A 22,190-nucleotide genomic window follows, 5' to 3' on the forward strand; every position below is an offset into this window, starting at 1 on the left:
ATTTGGCAGTTTATAGCTCTCAGAGCTATGTTTCCTTGCATTGGTATATATTCTGTTCACAATTTGAACAGAATTTGCCATTATATTGAGTAGACAGTTTAAAAAAAAAAAAGTATGGACTTCCTCAACTGTTGTCATGAGTTAGCCCAATTTAACTCTTGTTAATACCACATTTCTGTTGTTCTTTTATGGGGGATAACAAACTTTGAGAGACTGAACTACTATTATTGCATTACAATGCTCTGAACCTACGAAGAGCTGCTACATCATTGTATCAGTTTTAATTCTGTTTTACTAATAAGTGAAATATATAATCAGGTAGAGGACTTTTTTTGGTATTACAGTTGTATCTGTGCTGATGAAAGGGAAGTTACGTACCATACTGTAACTGGAGTTCCTTGAGATGTGTGATCCCTACGCATATTCCACTGTGGGTATGGAACTCCAGTTAAAATAAAGTACTTAACTTCCCTTTCTTTTTCTTCTTCTTCATGTGCTGGTCCCTGTGTGTATTCCACCATGGGTTACTAGCAAGCAGCACTCAGAGAGGAGGGAGCAAGGATACAGACAGTATAGCTGCTTGTAGAACTGCTGCCCCAAATGATGCATCAGTGTAGGAATCCCGAAGCAAGGCTTAATGTCTCGTGAATGTGTGGATAGAATTCCATGTAGCCGCCTTGCAAATATCAAGCACAGACTCCTCTGAAGTGAGGCTACTGTGTGCTCGTAAAGTGAACCTTAATCCCATGCAGGGGAGGAACCTGTGCTGATAGCGGAGTAGGATACAGCCAGAGGTCCAGTTAGAAATTCTCTAAAAGGCTATAGCTTGTTCTCATACTTGTTCTGCTATGGTACCTTTCCGATCGGTTTCATTCTCAGCAAGTAAAATGCCAATGCTCATCTTATGTTAAGGGAATTAAAGTCTCCTCTCCTTGCTAGAGGCACGTGGCTTCAAGAAAAATTGAGGTAAGTGAATTGACTGGATTATGTGAAATTTCAAAAGTATTTTAGGAATGAATTTTGGGTATAATCATAGCAAGACCATATCCTTATGAAATACAGGGCATGTCTACGTTACAAAATTAAGTTGACCTAACTTACGTCGGCATATAGCCGCTGCAGTAATTACATTGCTTGTGCATATCTATATTTTGCTCCTTGTGTTGGTGAGGTGCATCCACACCAGAAGTGACTGACAGTGCAATCGGTACAAGGTGGGGTATCATAGGACAGCTTCAAAAACCAGTAAGAGTTGATGTAAACAATGCAGTGTCTACATTGACACTGCGGTGGCCTGACTACATTGACATTGACTATGATTCCCATGGAAATGGAGTTATTAAAGGCAGCGTAGCAGGGCAGTTACATCAGCTGGAAAAAAATTGTAGTGGGCACACTTTCCCAGTTAAGTTGACGTAAGCTGCCTTGCATCAACCTAACTCTGTAGTATAGTCCAGGCTATAGGGTATGGATTATTGGCCATTAGTGCTCCAAGTTCACCTACCCTTCTGGCTGAGATGATGGCAACAAGGAAGGCAACCTAGAATACGTAGCTAGCAGTTTGAAGGATGGCTTAATGACTATGGAGAGCAATAAATTAAGAACCCAGCGATGGGCCTATTTCTGTACTGGCAAAAAAGTTTTGATCAGGATCTTCAAAAACCTGAGTATAACTGATTGGGTAAAAACCAAGTAACCATCCATTGGAGGGTGAAACACAGTAATTGTCGCCAGATAAACATATAGCAAGCTAAGGGAAAGACCTGTCATCTTTTGGGTAAGAAGACAGTCCAAAAAACGGAAATAGCCACCATCTCTGGAAATCTGTAATACTGCAGGACCCTGACAAAGAAATGTCTCCATTTGACTAAATTTTCTGGTGGAGACATTCCTGCTATTGTTAAGGATGACTCGTATGGCTTCAGAGCAAGAGTGCTCTAGGCATGACGTCCATCCAAATAGCAAGCCATGCAATGAAAAGCATCTGGGGTGGGATGTTTGACCCCGCCACCTTTCTAGGTCAAGAGATCCAGAAAGGTTTGAATGCTTATAAGTGGGTGGGATGACATTTGTAGGAGGCTTTGAAACCAAAACTGGGCCATGTAGGGGCAATGAGGATGACTTGTGCCCTGTCTAGTCAAATTTTCTGTAGAACTTGAGATATTAGTGGGATGGGAGGGAAGGCATAACTGAAATTATCTGTCTAGGTCAGGAGGAGAGCATTGCCCTAGAGTGATGACTTTGGGCTCCCCAGTAGTAGTATATTTTGCACATCCTCAGGTCACAATTGGAGGTTCCCTACTGAGTGAAGATGCTGTTTACTACTGAATCATGCAACTCCCACTCATGATTGGTGGTAAAATGCTGGCTGAGGTTGTCTGCCAGTGATTTCCATAAATTGATCGCTTCCATACAGAGGGGGACAGAGCGTGCCCCTCCCTGCTTGTTTATAAGGAAGACAGTAGTTGTGTTGTCCAACATTATCAGAATGTGCTGGGATTGCATGACTGGTAGAAATACTTTGCAGCTTTGTGTATTTCTCTGTTCCAAAAGAGTGATGTGCAGTGTGGGCTCCCCAGCCTATCAGGAAGACATCTATAATTATTGTTTTGTCAGGTGTTGGGGATAGACAGGAAAACTTCCATGCATACATGTCCAGGGTCTCTCCACCATGCCAGAGAGGCCCTCACCTTGGAAGGAACTGTCATTATAGTAATCATGCTGTGTGTACTCAGCGTATATTCTGTTTGGAGCCAAGCTTGCAGGCAACAAAGCTGCAGTCTGGCAAATGGTGTTACATAAGTACATGGTGCCATATAGTACCGGAGGGCAAGGCACATCTGAATTTATGTTCAAGGGTTGAATGTAAGCGGGTTTTTAAGAATGCCCATGGAGTGAAATCCTCCTTGACTGAATCCAGTGTTGCTCCTATAAATTCTGTGGTTTGTGTCCGAAACAAGGTAGATGTTCCCATGTTTACACAGATTCCTAGGGATACTAAAAAGAGGAGCAGCAACAAAGCTGATGCTAAAACATCCAGGCAAGAACGGCCAGTTAGAAGCTAATCATTAAAATGCAGGAAGATGGTGAAGCTGTCTTACCTGACTTGAGTTGCTACTGAGAACACTTTTATAAAGAGTCTCAGAGCTGTAGTGAGCCCAAATGGAAGTACACCGTACTGGCAGTGGTGGAGACTCACCACAAATGTGAGGCATCATCTGTGAGAGGAGTGAATATCCACATGAAAGTATGCATCTTCAGGGTGAGAACCGTGAACCACATGCCTTTTTCTAGAGATATTATCAATTCTGATGTGCAGTTTCAGTTTTCAAATAAGAACATTCACTTGATGCAGTAGTAATCAGATAGCTGTTACAGTCAGTAACAGGCCTATACCTAATCTGGCTAGAAAACTGGATGAGGTTTGTCAGAAACAATTAAAATACATGTACACAAATGCAAGGAGCATGGGCAATAAAATGGAATAAGCTAGAACTACTGGTGTAGGTGGTGAAACAGGATATTATGGAGATTACAGAAACATGGTGGAATAGAATTCATGACTGGAATACAGATAATGTTTAAGAGAGAGGGGAAAAAAGGTAAAGATAGTGGGGTAGCGTTGTACATCAATGATGTGGTAAACTGTAAAAAAAAAAGTGATAAGGACAAAAGAGAATCTGTTTGTGTCAAAATCACTTAGAGGAAGGACTGTAAAAAAAGATTTGACTGGGATAGTGTTAGACGTCTGCTGTAGGCTCCGTAGGGTGAGACTCTGCTAGGCACAGAGATCTCTAATATTACAGAGATAAACACTACTGGGAATTGTGTCATAATGGGAGACTTTACCAGCCCAAATATAGATTGGAGAAAAAATGCTACTAATACTGGTGGGACTCAGTCCTGGATGCGACAGACTACAGTTTTCTTCATCAAATTATCACTGAACAAGAGGTAACAAGAGGTGATGCAATTTAAAACTTGGTTTTGATAAGTAGTGAGGACACCATAGAAGAGCTGGTCACAGGAAATAACCTTGGATCACGTGGTTGTGAACTGATTCAGTTTAAATTAATTGGAAAGATAATCAAAACCAGGTCATTAACTATGTTTTTTGATTCAAAGGGGCAGACCTTGGAAAATTAAGGGAACCAGTTAAAAGAAGTTCATCTCTTAAAGCTTATGCCCAAATAAATTCGTTAGTCTTTAAAGTGCCACTGGACTCGTTGTTGTTTTGTGGATACAGACGAACGTGGCTACCTCCTATTAATGGTCACTCTGCAGCTCCCAGTCGTCACAGACGGAGGGGGAACCCCACAGCTCCCAGCCATCACAGTGGCAGGGGAAACCATGGAGCCATAACAGCAAAAGTCACATACAGGTCACAGCTTCCATGAATTTTTGTTGATTGCCCGCGACCTGCATGATTTTTACTAAAAATAACCATTACAAAATCTTAGTCTTACCTATAGGCAATGGAAAAAGGGACCGATTAGCAAAGAAAGCTACATTGTGGAGGTTGGAAAATGTAGGAATAAAGCAAGAATTTCTAAAAGTCAAGCTGAATTAGCTCTTGCCATGGAAATTAAAATATACAACAGATTTAGTTATACGAATAGAAGGAGAATAAAGAAGGATGCAGTTGGGCCACTATGGGGAGAAGATTGAAGATCATTTAGTTATGTCCCCAAAACTAAATAGTTTGCTTTGGTTTTCAGTAAGGATGATAATATGGAACATGGGAATGAAGGCTGATCAAAACACCATACAGAAATGGAAATCACAGGGTGGAAGAAAAGCTCAAAAAGCTTCATGTGCTCAAATCGGGTATTTTGGGATGGAACTCGCATACAATATGGAAAGTTCAGAAGCAAGAAATTTCAATAAATCTATCTAGTCATAGTACTGTATGACTGGAGAATAGCTAATGTACTATATTTAAGAAAGGGAAATGTGACCTGAGCAATTAGACCTGCTAGTCTAACCTCAGTAGTATTCAAGACTTCGAAATAAATTGTGAAGAATATAATAATTAAATTATCTATAAGGTGGATAGAAAGCTGGCTAGACTGTCGGGCTCAATGGGTAGTGATCAACGACTCGATGTCTAGTTGGCAGCCGGTATCAAGCGGAGTGCCCCAGGGGTTGGTCCTGGAGCCAGTTTTGTTCAACATCTTTATTAATGATCTGGATGATGGGATGAATTGCAAAAGTTTGCAGATGACACAAAGCTGGGGGGAGAGGTAGATATGCTGGAGGATAGGGATAGGGTCCAGAGTGACCTTGACAAATTGGAGGATTGGGCCAAAAGAAATCTGCTGAGGTTCAACAAGGACAAGTGCAGAGTCCTGCACTTAGGAAGGAAGAATCCCATGCACCGCTACAGGCTGGGCACCAACTGGCTAAGCAGCAGTTCTACAGAAAAGGACCTGGGGATTACAGTGAACAAGAAGCTGGATATGAGTCAGCAGTGTGCCCTTGTTGCCAAAAAGGCCAACAGCATATTGGTAGAAGCATTAGTAGAAGCACTGCCAGCAAATCGAGGGAAGTGATTATTCCCATCTATCTGGCACTGGTGAGGCCACACCTGGAGTATTACGTCCAGTTTTGCCCCCCCCTCCCCCCACTACAGAAGGGCTATGGACAAACTGGAGAGAGTCCAGCGGAGGGCAACGAAAATTATTAGGGGGCTGGGGCACATGACTTATGAGGAGAAGCTGAGGGAACTGGGGTTTAGTCTGCAGAAGAGAAGAATGAGGGGGGATTTTATAGCAGCCTTTAACTACCTGAAGAGGGGCTCCAAAGAGGATGGAACTAGGCTGTTCTTAGTGGTGGCAGATGACAGAACAAGCAGCAATGGGTCAAGTTGCAGTGTGGGAGGTCTAGGTTGGATATTAGGAAACATTATTGCACTAGGAGGGCGGTGAAGCACTGAAATGGGTTACCTAGGGAGGTGGTGGAATCTCCACCCTTAGAGGTTTTTAAGACTCAGCTTGAAAAAGCCCTGGCTGGGATGATTTAATTGGTGTTGGTCCTGCTTTGAGCAGGGGTTGGACTAGATGACCTCCTGAGGTCACTTCCAACTCTAATATTCTATGAAATTAATGGAGGCAAATGGAAAAGAGGATGTAATGGAACAAGGGTTTACCAATGATAGATCATGCCAGACTAACCTGATTTCCTTCTTTGAGAAAATAACTGATATTTTTTTTAGGTACGGAAAATGCAGTAGATCTATTGTACCTGGACTTCAGTAAGGTATTTGACACAGCTCCACATGGGAAATGAGTTAGAGAAGATGGGGATTAGTACAAAAATTGTAAAGTGGGTAAGGAACTGGTTTAATTGGAGAAGGTAACAGATTATGCTTAAAGGTGAATTATCGGACTGGAGGGAGGTTGATAGTGGAGTTCCTCAAATATCAGTCTTGGAACCAACCTTATTCAATATTTTTATTAACGACCTTGGCATAAAAAGTAGGAGCATGCTAATGAAATTCGCTGTTGATATAAAGTTGGGAAGCACCGTCAATATAGAGGAGGAATAGAATATTATACAGGAAGATTCGGATGACCTTGAAGACTGGAGTAACAGACGTGATGAAATTCAATAGTACAAAATCTAAGGTCATGCACTTAGGGTCTAATAATAAGAGCTTCTGGTACAAGATGGGATCTCATCAGTTAGAAGCAGCAGAGGAGGGGGGAGACGTGGATGCATGTGATGCAGCTGTGAAAAAGGCAAATGTGGTCTTGGCACGTGTCAGGCAAGGTATCTCCAGTAGAAATAGAGATGTATTAATGCTATTGTAAAAAGCACTGTTCAATCAGGATCACTTCCACCTAAGCTATCGCTTAAGTTTTCAGTTCTGTGATCAATTCCTCTTTGTCAAGATGAGGTCTAATATAGAATGCTGCCATGTTAGATGCAAAGAGAAAATAGCAAGTCTTAAAAAAAAAAAAAAAAAAAAAAATGTTAAGTTAAGTGTAATTTTCAAATGTGTCATTACACACTGGGTCAATAAAGTAATCATAATGCTATCTAAAAACTTCCTCGGATGCGGTTATCCCTCTAAGCCCATCACTTTCTCCATTCCCTTTTGGTGACAAATGCTGGTCTTAAATTTTAATTAGCAAAAGTAACGTAAACTCGGGAACTGGATTCTCCCGCTCTTTAGCAAGGAGAGGGAATAAAACGTTGTGAGTCACAAATAAAGGTGCTGCTAAAAGCCACCCCTCAGCAGCAATTTTCTTAAGGCATGCTCCTTTCTTCCTCCTATACCTAAGAGGATAAGTTGCTCACCTCAAATCTACCTCCTCCGCCCTGAAGAGACAGCTCAGTCCAGAACATCATACACTTTTCCCAATTTAACTGTTTATATATAATAAAATTATATCGCATGTATTTGCAGAATAAGGGACTTAGACCCACCCCCCAACAAGCTTTAATTTACTGTTTTTACTTAAGCAATAAAATGATGGCTATACAAAACTCTAGCGAAGGGTGCCAAGTGAGAGAGAATGGCTTTCTGAAACAGCAGAACAAAACTTAAGAAAAAATCCTTAAATAACTACTGTATATATTTACATTCAATATTTTAATTATATGCAAATAATTCAACTGATCGTCATTTTTTTCTAAATAGATTTTACAGGGTTTTTTTTTTTTTTTCTAGAAAAAATGTGTAGGCCTTACATCAGGCTGTTTTAGAGTCCCAATTTGTGTACAGAATGATATATTACGACTTTTCCTTTCAGCTCATGCCTGAAAAGGCATAATAGGTATGACAATCTCAGAAGCACATACTGATCACATTTTAGCTGTTGATTAGTTTGCTGGTCTGGTTTCGACTCACAAAAAGCAATGAAATTCACAATTAATTTTTACTCCCATCACAGTTAATACCATATGAGCCACAATGGCTAGCAGTAAATGACATCAGAAAGATTACGTTCTGAGCCTCTTTTCAAGGAGAACTAGTTTTCCAGCAACTTTGAATTGTCTCGTTTTTGTTGGTTCACATCAAATCCATATCCTTCTTTTAATATTGTGTGTGTTAAATAAGGTTTGATGGCCTGTTATAGTAGACAAGCTTGATTATATAGAACTAGCATTAAAAATACTCTACCTGAATTACAGTAGTTAATGGTACATTTTATATCCCATAGAAAATACGATTAAATTTAAGATGTTAGTGTGAATTCTCAGTCACATCCAAATAAACCAGCTAGCCTGAATAGGAAACATTAGGCAATAAAAGAGATATTGACAGCTTCACTGCAATACTTTTCACAGCTCTAATCTGACAAAAGCATGAAAAGATTGTCTTCTGTTTTCCACATGCTATAGCATTAAAGGCATAAAGTTATACATACTAAGAAATAACTAAGGAATTCTCCTTAGTACCTTTTTCTGCTTCCACTATTAACCTCCCATGCACCTACCCAAAGCAAAAACAGATTTACAACAATATTAGAAAGCTCAGACATGACTTTTAAAATATGGTGTGTTTCGCAATTTTCTGGTGGGGGGAGGAGAAAAAAGTATGAAGAACATGACAATATCTGTAGATAAATATTTCTTATCCTATGCAATGTCTAAGTCGAAGCTAGTTCAAGACAAGTACATGGTCATCTGCCAGCCGGGGGAAGGGAGGGGGAAGAGGGGAGAGAAACATATTCTATTAAAATGAACAATTCCCATTGTTGTCATGAGACACTACAAAATAGTAAAGATACTGAGATTACATGAAAATATGAGGGTTGGCTGCATTCAACAGAAACTGCTTACTATTCTTTTGTACTAGCATATTATAAAGATATATATACTAACAGAAATACAATAAAGCAACCATACCATTTTGCTTCTTAAATATTTTCGTTCTTTAAATGCTGAAATGTCACAGCCCACAACTCTGAAGATCACTGATAGAGAAAGGGGGGTGGGGCGCTAAGGAGCTCATTACAGATGGAACTCAGCAGTTTTAATCATGTAATTTTCAGGTTCAACTAAAATGTCTGCTGGCATATGGAATATAATGGCTTTATCTTCATTTCAGTAAAAGTCCTGTTGCAGTCATTTTTATAAAAGTAACAGAGAATTTCATTATTTATTACTTACCGAGTCCTAAAAGATCAATAGTAGGTTCTGGTAGTTTTTTCGGACTTGCTTTAGGCTCTAATTGCTGATCCTCTCTCTTCTGAGGCTTTAGAAAGAAAAATATTCATACTCATAAATAAGTTTTAAGATATATGGTACAAGGCTTCTTTAATACAAATAAGGATTTTAAGATTTCTTGAATACATCACAAATAAAATTTGTTTTCTAGACTAACTTTGCATATTGACGTCTGATTACAGATTCTGTTTTCTAATGAGAATGAAGTACATGTGGAGGAGAGATGGAAGGAAAAAGAAAAGTGAAATATACCCTATTCTTTCACCAGTTTTACGAAAATTCTAAATACAATATAAACTACAGGATTATTTACTGGGTTTAGGACAAGTCTAATATTTAAAAACCACAGTGAAAAAGTATAATATTAAAAAACTGAACTGTTAATCATTTACTGTTAGGAATCACCGTTACTGAGTAAAATAATGACTCACTCATTTTGCACAAGTTATTTATTGACTAATTTTATTAGACCAAATTAATTATATAGTTTTCCCAGTGTGGAAAAAAACGCCAGGTTTGTGAGCTTTTAAAAAGTTGAAAAGAAGAAAAATTGAGAAGTGGGGGAGGTTATGAGACTAGTAAAGAAGCACGTTTGACGTCCCTATAGGAAGAGGATATTATTAAACAGCAGACATTTCAGCTGCTAGTGAGTACAGAGGTGGCCTTTGAGTCTGCAAAAAACCCATGCTCATAGGCACACTTAATTTTGTAGATTTAGAAACAAAGAATCCTAGCTTTTTCTTCCCCACTTAAAAAATGAGACTGTCTTTTTTCTTGCAGAGACCCTTGAAAATGTAAACTGATATAAACGGAGCATGAGGTTTGACAGTTTGTCACATTCTAAAGATTACAGGTTGCTTACATTTCCCTCCCCTAACAATTACTCAGGGTTCACTATTGGAATGTATAAAGACCTGGACCGTGAGTCCCTCAATTTCTGGAAGGATCACAAGTTACTGGTAGTTTGCAGCAGCTGGATATAGTGACACACAGGATGTCATTAATGCCACTGCAAATTCTTCTAATACATATTTAGGATAGTATTTTTTTCCTATATTCATCCCAACAGTGTATATAGTTGAATCTGCTTTTCTGTTGCCCAGTCAGTGTTACCAATAGGAAGGAGAGGCTGCTCAATAGCACAGCTGGCAGAGTGGTCTAATTTCAGACAAGGCATAAGGTGAGAACAAGGGTATCCTGCATTTTAATCCTGACTTTAACAAACTCCCTCTGTGGCTTTGGTCTGAGCTTTTCCACATGAGGGCTTTCCTAGATTAGGAAATTTGCAGAAGTGTAACATGTACTAATACGAATGTCCTTAATCTAGACAATCCTTTATGTTCCCTATGTACAAAAAGGAGATGAACAGGAATCATAGAATATTAGGGTTGGCAGAGACCTCAGGAGGTCATCTAGTCCAAGCCCCTGCTCAAAGCAGGACCAACACCAATTAAATCATCCCAGCCAAGGCTTTGTCAAGCCGGGCCTTAAAAACCTCTAAGGATGGAGATTCTACCACCTCTCTCTCTAGGTAACCCATTCTAGTGCTTCACCACCCTCCTAGGACGAGGATTGCAACAAAGAGTTAGCGTTTGTGAAATGTTTTAGATTGGATAAAACTCACCATTGTGTTCTAACAATCCTCCAGTGGCTGGGGTGTCCTGCAGACTACAAATTCCCAGTTTATTTAGACAAGTTATCCCTTGAGAAAGTATGTATAGAAATGCTTACATTGAGTACAGACCCCAGACTGTGGGCTGTAGTTAGAGGAGACCTAAAGATCTCCACCCCACTAAAGAATAGCGTTCATATCAGACCAACATTTGTAAAATAGGTCATAAACTTAAATATAAACCTAATTTTATTTGCAGTTGCATTTATAAAAATTTAGTTAGTATTGAATTAAAAGAAAGATCATAACCTAAATTAATATTGAAAAGTAAAATTATGAACAGCAAGGATTCAAATAAAAATCTAATGACAAAAGAAAAAGGGCTTCCACAACTGAGTATATTTTCCTTCAATGAAATATAAATTAGAGCTAGGAATATTAATCACAATTGACCTTAACATTTTAGGAAAGGTGCATAAATTATTACAAAAAATTATAAGCACCTGGATTTTTTTCAACTGCTGTAAGGAACACTATGATCTGTGTCATGGGTCACTGCAGCTGAGAGAAGAAATGCACTTGACATGTTGCTTGTCTTATAAACTTGATTTTTTTAAAAAAGCAAGGACTGCTTTTCTCAACATATACCAACTGTTTTGAAAATAAAGCTACATTAAAATTGCACTAAATGTGCAAAATTTTCATTGCCTCAAATTAGGCTGATTATCAGGGATCTGAAAACAGCATTCTGAAATGCATTAATGCATGACAGAGCTAGTCTCAAATGCAAGCCTACCATGTGTTCATCAAAACCAAAGCACTGTCTTGCATTCATTAGTAAGAACTAGACAGATGGAGTTTAAATAATATTCCCCTTTGCTTAGAAACATATTGATTGTTACAAAAATTAATCTCTTTACTTTAAAAATATTCTTACTGTATTTTTGAGTAGATTTTTTGTTTTGTTTTGTCAAATGTTGTAATTATAGGACTGTGTTTGCTTTATTAGAGCTTTTATTACACGTATAAACTGGCCAGAAAAGGAACTGGCAGTAAAAAGAGTTTACAAGAAAAACTAGCACAAATGATAAACCCTAAATCAGGAATTTATGTGTTTTCAATTTCTCTTGGGAATACTGTACTACATGATCAAACTTTCCCACTAATTACAAAAAAAAAAAACAGTGGCATTTTACCGAGTAATAGAGTTAACATTTATATGTAGATGTACTGTTGTGAACTTATGCTTTTTTGTTTTGTTTTGCAAGAAGCAATATTTGGTATTTTACTTAAATCGCCAATTCCAAGGAGACATTTGATTATGTAAGAATCTTAGCTTTCATTTACAAATTAGTTTCTAGTTCTCATGGTTGCAGAGAAAAGCTCAAAAATGTAACCCAAGTACAAAACCATGCCCAAATTTATTATTTTTAAATCTCATGATTTTTGAATATTTGTGGTTCGCGATATTGTGTGCGCTTTTTCTCACATTCTATTACAAGCAATAAATCCCTGCTCTTCATGCACTGCATTAAATCTCTTAAAAGTTGTTTCAAACAAATTTTGGCAGTGCTCTTTTCCTTAAATAACATTTTTCACTAAATGAACAAAAATGTTGATTGACCATTTAGTGAAAAAATATTTACAAGATTGTGGGAAAAGCTGACAAAGAATCTTAAACATTAAAGGTAAAGAAGTATTTGCAGAAAACACTGAACAGTTAATGCTGAAATGTCCTGCAGCTTTTGAAGGATTTATACATTTTTCAAAACGAAGAAGATAAACTCTTTTAAATATCAAACAATACAAAGGAAAATAATTTGATGAAAATGAGATTTTATAGGAACAGAGGAAAGCACATCAATTAGGACATATACGGACATATACCTATCTCATAGAGCTGGAAGGGACCCCGAAAGGTAAAGTCCAGCCCCCTGCCTTCACTAGCACGACCAAGTACTAATTTTGGCCACGGATACCTAAGTGGCCCCCTTAAAGATTGAACTCACAACCCTGGGTTTAGCAGGCCAATGCTCAAACCACTGAGCTATCAGCCACAAGCAGGAATGATGCAACTGGTTTACGTGCATTCAATTTGGAGTAGAATATACTTAGCTCTACCAACAAATTTGGTCTAAGCAATTTCAGCCTGTACCCGTTCAGTGTCACAGCATGGATGCAAACCAGCTGAAACAGTTCAATTTATCTTTCCACTTCTGTCCATAGTGAACTAGTGGCCTACCAAAATCTCTCAGAATCTGCTATTTCTAGGCATTGTGCCAGGCACTGTGGTTTTATAGATTTTTTTTTTTTTTTTTAAATAGATTTTGTGAAAGATTTTTCCCTAGAAAAGGTTTGGAAGGTGCAACCAATGAATGTTAGACAAATGGACTTCAGTGGATCTGTACCAATTTACACCAGTTGAAAAGGACCATAGAAATTTCTCACATTTAAGTGTGGGGTTTTGTTTGTATAAATCAGGTAAAATGCTTAAACTTCAATTAGTTGTATCTTCCAAACAAGCAGAAGTTATCTTACTGAAGTTATATATTTTGCAGTAATTCCACAACAAGGTGCAATCAGGAAATCCTTTGGTACAGAGTTTACTCTGTTTCTGCTGCCTTAGGGACACGACAGCCAACTTTTCCCAGGACTACCAGGAAGCTATTGGAACTGGAGGTAAGGAGTAAAAGTAAGGTCGGGCTCCCAAGTGAGGTTAGATAAGAATTCATAATTCAGACTGGCTCTTCTTCAGAAAATATCAAGAAAGGTAATAGAACTGTGAAAGAGAATACAGGAACTGGGGACAATTTCAAAGAATAGAGAAGGCATACTTTCCCAATGCTCACCTGCATGGGAAATTTGTGAAGACTTGATTCTGTGGCTGTGTGGACTGGCAAAAAGATATAGATCTGGAGTTCCCAACAGCTGATACAGTTTGAGCTATTTCTGTCCAAGTGTGCAGACTTTTGAGCTATATCTTTTGTTCCGCAGACCTCTTACTCTGTATAGTGCATCAGCTACTACCAAAATATTCCTATTCATAGGGTTACCATACGTCCGGATTTTCCCGGACATGTCCGGCTTTTGGGGGCTCAAATCCCCGTCCGGGGGGAAATCCCCAAAAGCCGGGCATGTCCGGGAAAATCGGGAGGCTCGGCCGGGGCCTCTTTGTGCGGGCCCGCGGGGCCGGGCGCCGGGCCCGCGGGGCTGGGAGCCGGGGGTGGTCGGCCAGGGCCCGAGCTGACCCAGGCTGGAGCCGCCGGGGGCCAGCCTGGGCCGCGCCTTCTCCCCCCACATCCCCCCTTACCTGCTTCAGGCTTCAAGCAGGGGAGGGGGCGGAGACTTTGGGAGGGGGCGGAGTTGGGGCAGGGGCATGGGCGGGGCTGGGGGCGGGGCCCCCGGGAGTGTCCTCCATTAGGAGGCACAAAATATGGTAACCCTACTATTCAAATCAATCTAAATAAATTTTGCCAGTAATATTTCAGGAGGCACTATCGAATGCTTTACGAAAATCCAAATGTATTAGATTTACTGCATACTTCTCATGTGCTAATTCTGAATTTCTAATAACAGACAGTTGGCAGCCTGGAAAGATTTATTCTATGGAAACCTATGGTGTTTACTGCTCACTGTTTCATTATACTCCAAATGTGAGAGTGGATCACGTTACTTCTGAATATCAGTACCACATTTGCTTTTCTAAAATTTTTTGTTACTTTCCCACTTTACCAAGTGGTTGGAGAAATCCAGTACATTATATTTATACAAATATACATTTGTTGTACAGTTAGTATATTAATCAAATCACTTAATACTCTATCTTGAAATTTGTTTTGAAAAATTCCAGTATGTTTTCTATCATTTAAGGAAAATCTAGTCACATTCAAGATGAAATGACTTAGCAGTGGAGTGGGTTTATTTAAGTGACATGAAAACCACACAGTAAGCTTCCATAGTAAGATCATATACAAATGTATTAGTTTACAGAAAGTGGGTTACCCAGATATGCTGGGCAACAATTATTTTTGTTCTTGATATTTTAAGCTATTACACGTTTATAAGTCTCTGGAAAATATACTTCAGACCTAATGACTCCATTCTGTTTATATGCTAATCAGTTAGTTTATGGACAGATTTTTCCCAACTTGCCAAAAATCAGTAAATATTGTGAAGTGTTATATTACTGTTGTAACCTGTATCAGAATGAATTAACTTTCTATTCACTGAAAGCACCACTCAGTCCCCTCTTCACAGCTGTGATATGCAACAGTTCTTCACCCAAGTTTACTAACATCTTTTCAATGTAATCTTTATGACAAATAGTTTTCTAACCAAAGTTTACCACTATTTCATCTAAACAATGCTGTTTGTAATGGACAATATTCACTACATGACTGGAATTAAATTTTCCCACTCAAGATCCTTTTTATCCTTCAAATTTCCATAAGGCACTATGTTGATCACTTATTTCCATTTTCCGGCCATTATACTTCCTAAGCAGCAAGTTAAGTAAGTGGAAAAACACTTAGGTCCTTAGGCCCAGATTTTTAAAGGTATTTTGACATTTTTCCACTTAGTGTTGCAACACCTGACTGACTTAAGAGCCTAACTGTAATTTGCAAAAGTGACTTAGGTACTTATGAGTGACCCTAATTTTGGATGGGTTTCTAAGTCACTTCTGATAACAAGACTTAGGTATTTGGAACACCTCAAAATCTGGGTGTTAGCCTTTTGTTTTCAGTGCAGCTATCATAGAATCATAGAAAAGTAGGACTGGAAGGGAACTCAAGAGGGGGAAGCCATTTATGACAATTTTACACCAAAATCAGAGAGAGAGACCTGATTGATACATAAGTTCCATTCTTGAATAGTCCTGCTTATGTGGATCTCACACTTGATTTAGCTTTATGACGAGAACGGTCTTGAGAAATGCTAAACACAAATACTCTATGTATGGTATGCACAGAAAGGTATGATAAGAAGGGAAAGCCACAGTGTACAGGATACATAAGTATTTCATGAACAATGAAGATGCTACATTTAGTTTATAGCAGGGATTGGCAACCTTTGGCCCGCGGCCTGCCTGGGTAAGCACACAGGCAGGCCGGGCCGGTTTGTTTACCTGCTGCGTCCGCGGGTTTGGCCGATCGCGGCTCCCACTGGCCACGGTTCGCCGCTCCAGGCCAACGGGTGCTGCGGGAAGCAGCACGGGCCAAGGGATGTGCTGGCTGCTGCTTCCCGCAGGCCCCATTGGCCTGAAGCGGCGAGCCACGGCCACTGGGAGCCGCAATTGGCCGAACCTGCGGACACGGCAGTTAAACAACTGGACCGGCCTGCCTGGGTGCTTACCCTGGCAGGCTGTGTGCCAAAGGTTGCCTATCTCTGGTTTATAGGTACAACATGACAATAAGCCCCCATGTTTTGTAGCCGAGCAATACAGCTTGACAAGCTGGCTTGTCCATCATAAGAACGGCATTACTGGGTCAGACCAAATGTCCATCCAGCCCAGTATCCTGTCTACCGACAGTGACCAATGCCAGGTGCCCCAGAGGGAGTGAACCTAACAAGTCATGATCAGGTGATCTCTCTCCTGCCATCTACCTCCACCCTCTGACAAACAGAGGCTAGGGACACCATTCCTTACCCATCCTGGCTAATAGCCATTAATGGACTTAACCTCCATGAATTTATCTAGTTCTCTTTTAAACCCTTTTATAGTACTAGCCTTCACAATCTCCTCAGGCAAGGAGTTCCACAGGTTGACTGTGCGCTGTGTGAAGAAGAACTTCCTTTTATTTATTTTAAACCTGCTGCCCATTCATTTCATTTGGTGGCCCCTAGTTCTTATATTATGGGAACAAGTAAATAACTTTTCCTTATTCACTTTCTCCACACCACTCATGATTTTATATAGCTCTATCATATCCCCCCTTAGTCTCCTCTTTTCCAAGCTGAAAAGTCCTAGCCTCTAATCTCTCCTCATATGGGACCCATTCCAAACCCCTAATCATTTTAGTTGCCCTTTTCTGAACTTTTTCTAATGCCAGTATATCTTTTTTGAGATGAGGAGACCACATCTGTATGCAGTATTCAAGATGTGGGCATACCATGGATTTATATAAGGGCAATAAGATATTCTCCGTCTTATTCTCTATCCCTTTTTTAGTGATTCCTAACATCCTGTTTGCTTTTTTGACTGCCACTGCACACTGCGTGGACGTCTTCAGAGAACTATCCATGATGACTCCAAGGTCTCTTTCTTGATTAGTTGTAGCTAAATTAGCCCCCGTCATACTGTATGTATAGTTGGGGTTATTTTTTCCAATGTGCATTACTTTGCATTTATCCACAATAAATTTCATTTGCCATTTTGTTGCCCAATCAACTTAGTTTTGTGAGATATTTTGAAGTTCTTCACAGTCTGCTTTGGTCTTAACTATCTTGAGCAGTTTAGTATCGTCTGCAAACTTTGCCACCTCACTGTTCACCCCTTTCTCCAGATCATTTATGAGTAAGCTGAATAGGATTGGTCCTAGGACTGACCCTTGGGGAACACCACTAGTTACCCCTCTCCATTCTGAAAATTTACCATTTATTCCTACCCTTTGTTCCCTGTCTTTTAACCAGTTCTCAATCCATGAAAGGATCTTCTCTCTCATCCCATGACAACTTAATTTACGTAACAGCCTTTGGTGAGGGACCTTGTCACAGGCTTTCTGGAAATCGAAGTACACTATGTCCACTGCATCCCCCTTGCCCACATGTTTGTTGACCCCTTCAAGAACTTAATAGATTGGTAAGACATGATTTCCCTTTACAGAAACTATGTTGAGTTTTGCCCAACAAGTTATGTTCTTCTAGGTGCCTGACAATTTGATTCTTTACTATTGTTTCAACTAATTTGCCTGGTACTGACGTTAGACTTACCAGTCTAATTGCCGGGATCACCTCTACAGCCCTTTTAAAATATTGGCATTACAGTAGCTATCTTCCAGTCATTTGGTACAGAAGCCAATTTAAAGGACAGGTTACAAACCATAGTTAACAGTTCGGCAATTTCACTTTTGAGTTCTTTCAGAACTCTTGGGTGAATGCCATCTGGTCCCGGTGACTTGTTACTGTAAAGTTTATCCCAAATTAATTCCAAAACCTCCTCTAGTGACACTTCAATCCGTGACAATTCCTCAGATGTGTCACCTACAAAGGACGGCTCAGGTTTGGGAATCTCCCTAACATCCTCAGCCGTGAAGACTGAAGCAAAGAATTTATTTAGTTTCTCTGCACTGACTTTATCATCTTTAAGTGCTCCTTTTGTATCTCGATCGTCCAGGGGCCCCACTGGTTCTTTAGCGGGCTTAGGGTTTTGAGTTTTTAGCTAGCTGTTCTTCAAACTCCTTTTTGGCATTTCTTATTACATTTTTACACTTAATTTGGCAGTGTTTATGCTCCTTTCTATTTACCTCACTAGGATCGGACTTCCACTTTTTAAAAGATGCCTTTTTATCTCTCACTGCTTCTTTTACATGGTTGTTAAGCCACGGTGGCTCTTTTTTAGTTCTTTTACTGTGTTTTTTATTTTGGGGTATACATTCAAGTTGGGCCTCTATTATGGTGTCTTTGAAAAGTGTCCATGCAGCTTGCAGGGATTTCACTATAGTCACTGTACCTTTTAATTTCTGTTTAAGTAACCTCCTCATTTTTGCATAGTTCCCCTTTCTGAAATTAAATGCCACAGTGTTGGCTGTTGAGGTGTTCTTCCCACCACAGAAATGATTGTGTCCCATTGATTGTCCCCACTCCACCAGGTTTCCGTGATGCCTATTATATCAATATCCTCCTTTAACGTGAGGCACTCTATTTCACTCATTATTTAGACTTCTAGCATTTGTGTACAAGCACTTTAAAAACTTGTCACTGTTTGTCTGCCCTTTTCTAATGTGTCAGATTCTTTTTTATGTGAATGTTTCTTGTCTGATCTGGCCCATACTTTATCCTCTTCCATCCTCTCCTCCTGACTAGAACCTAGAGAATCTCTATCAATAGACTCTCCTCTAAGAGAAGTCTCTGTCCGATCCACGTGCTCCGCTGCAGCAATCTGCTTTCACCCATCTCTTAGTTTAAAAACTGCTCTGCAACCTTTTTAATGTTAAGTGCCAGCAGTCTGGATCCACTTTGGTTTAGGTGGAGCCCATCCTTCCTGTATATGCTCCCCCTATCCCAAAAGTTTCCCCAGTCCCCTCCGCTCTACACCATCGTCTCATCCACGCATTGAGACTCTGAAGCTCTGCTTGCCTACCTGGCCCTGCGCGTGGAACTGGAAGCATTTCTGAGAATGCTACCATAGATGTCCTGGATTTCAGTCTCTTTCCTAGCAGCCAAAATTTGGCCTCCAGGACATCTCTCCTACCCTTCCCTATGTTATTGGTACCTACATGTACCACGACCACCGGCTCCACCCCAGCACTACACAAGTCTTTCTAGATGCCTCAAGAGATCTGCAACCTTCGCATCAGGCAGGCAAGTCACCATACGGTTCTCCCAGTCATCACAAACCCAGCTATCTATGTTTCTAATGATCAAATCTCCCATTACTAACACCTGCCTTTTCCTAATGACTGGAGTTCCCTCCCCTGGAGAAGTAACTCAGTGCGGGAGGATACCTCAACATCATCTGGAAGGAGAGTCCCAACTATGGGAAGGTTTCCCTCTGCTCCCGTTGACTGCTCTCCTTCCCTGAGCCTTTCATCCTTCTTCACAGCGCAGGGGCTGTCTGACTGGAGGTGGGACAAATCTACAGTGTCCCGGAAAGCCTCATCAACATACCTCTCTGCCTCTCTTAGCTCCTCCAGTTCCACCGCCCTGGCCTCCGAAGCCCGGACTCAGTCTCTGAGGGCCAGGAGCTCCTTGCAACAAATGTACACATACGTCACCAGCAAACAGGGCAGGTAATCATACATGCTGCACTCGGCGCAATAAACTGGATAGCCCCCAATCTGCTGGTGTGCTTCTGCCTGCATTCTCTCCTACAGCTACCTCGGTTAATGAAAGATTTGATTATAGTTTAGGTTAAAGGTTTAAAGAATGGCAAGTGTGCCTCGCCCACTGCACTAAAATGCTTTTTGATTTCTAACATTATTAGTCTGGTTAATAACCTTTGTGGCAAATATTAAGGATTTTCTAGGTCTTGACTAGTGCTAGATTGTGAACTTACTCTGTGAGAGTTCCTCAAGGAAACACACAGAGCTGGAAGCAGTAGTCACAAACTTTAGCAGTAGTCTTTATTGAGGTAGTAAAATGAGCCTAATGTAGTCTCCTCCTTCCTAAAGCTGGACATAAGTTTGAAATACAGTATTTTCAGATCAAGTATATGCATCTGGAAGAAGTTTTAGCAGTTATCACAACTCAAAGGCTGGTTTGCATTTGGGCTCAATCAGCCTTTCAGAAAAGGGATACAGGACTATTTTGGTGGGCAGGAATTCTGCTTGTGGATATAAAATATCAAGCAGAGTAATTGCCAGTATTATGAATAATAATTGTAATATCTTTCAGTTTTTTTAGTACTATATTGACTGCAGTATTTTCTATATTTGTCATATGCATACTGCTAATAATGGCAGTTTTGAACATAGGCCACAAGCACAGAGAAATCTCGCTCTACGCAAACTCACATCTGCAACTAGCACCTAGGTGTTTTGTCAACTCAAAATGACAATATTTGGAAACAAATCCATATACCCCCAAATTTTTTCCTCAATTTCTTGCTTTAATCTGTGTCAATAACTTCATTGTCCATCCTCTCTTATTTCATTCCCACTAATTCAGATCATCTCTAAATCCTGCCAGTTCTTCTCTCTGAAATCCAGTCTTTTTTCTCTAGCTCTCCTGCTCTTATCATCACTTGTAAATTTAAACTGTACACTGCTTAGACACCAATGGTCCAATAAAAATAAAGTCTCATGTGGTGACACAACACTGATGTACTTCAATACATAAGAGTTGTGCATACAGCACCAAAAGAAGTACACGTTTCCTCTTTGAAGTACTTAATACATAAAATCACATTTATATTTCTTATCTGGACCCATTTGTAAATTTTATAAAATACTTTTTAATACAAATCAAGTTCTCACTTTTGTGTATTTACCATTAAAACTTTTGTGACAAATCCTTTATCAAAATGAAAAGTATATACACATATACATACATACATACACACACACACCCCTACCCCTACTACATTAACTGAAAAATAGTAATGATATAATAGATGCCAACTATGCTAAATTTTCACTTGGTCACAGTAAAATTGGTTGTTTTGGATTTACCAGATGCACATTCGTGTTCCTGCGTATTTGGCAGCAAGTACAATGCTATCAACCTTTATGCAGCCAGTCATTCAGCTTTAAAGTTTTGTCCTAATAAACCAGAAGACATAAAATTCATGTCCTAACACATTTAGAAAGCAGTCAGCTGTGAGTGGATAAAAATTAGACTATCTATAATTTATTTAAAAAAATGGATAAAAACAAGACTATAGACCTACTTAGATAAAATAATTTTATAAAATGTAATTCATGCTGAGCAGATGTCTCATTCAAATTATTAAAGTCTTCATTAGTGGGAGCTTTACCAGTCAATCTGCTTGTAATTCATAAAACTACTCAAGATAATTTAATCAAAAATCATTTACTTTCCAACTCCTGCATTTTTGTTCCATTTCCCTGCCATTTTAAATATATGATAGCATAGCTGAAAGCCCAACACTTTTCAGTCTATCAGTTTTGGTAAGGAAATTAAATAACCATGTTCAATATACAGTTCCACATTATACCTGAACTAGGCAAATAATCCAATTCTACATTAATAAGATCATACGAATACCATTCTAAAACATTTAAGCACAAATTCATGGAGAATGGATGGAAAAATTTCCATTATCTTAATTATAAAAACAAAACAATTTATACATCTTTAATTGCAACACTAATTCACACTTGGCGTTGCAGCTGGCAAAGGATGTTAAGAGTAACAAGAAAGGTTTCTACAGGTATGTTAGCAACAAGAAGGTGGTCAGGGAAAGTGTGGGGACCTTACTGAATGGGGGAGGCAACCTAGTGGCAGAGGATGTGGAAAAAGCTAATGTACTCAATGCTTTTTTTGCCTCTATCTTCACGAGCACGGTCAGCTCCCAGACTACTGCACTGGGCAGCACAGCATGGGGAGGAGGTGACCAGCCCTCTGTGGAGAAAGAAGTGGTTCAGGACTATTTAGAAAAGCTGGATGAGCACAAGTCCATGGGGCTGGATGCGCTGCATCTGAGGGTGCTAAAGGAGTTGGCGGATGTAATTGCAGAGCCATTGGCCATTATCTTTGAAAACTCATGGCGATCAGGCAAGGT

The 22,190-nt window shown here is 39.7% G+C and overlaps 1 protein-coding gene across 2 annotated transcripts in view; it reads right to left on the reverse strand.

The window, feature by feature from the left end:
* The window catches only part of SMAP1 (small ArfGAP 1), a 229,696-nt gene that overhangs the window by 47,278 nt on the left and 160,228 nt on the right, over window positions 1-22,190 (reverse strand). For both annotated transcript variants that reach the window (XM_054021659.1, XM_054021658.1), the window contains one exon: window positions 9,121-9,205. In XM_054021659.1, coding sequence (XP_053877634.1) covers window positions 9,121-9,205 — 85 coding nt within the window. The remainder of the gene's footprint in view (window positions 1-9,120; window positions 9,206-22,190) is intronic.

The sequence above is a fragment of the Malaclemys terrapin genome, chromosome 3, assembly GCF_027887155.1.
Source record: "Malaclemys terrapin pileata isolate rMalTer1 chromosome 3, rMalTer1.hap1, whole genome shotgun sequence".
NCBI lineage: Eukaryota > Metazoa > Chordata > Testudines > Emydidae > Malaclemys > Malaclemys terrapin.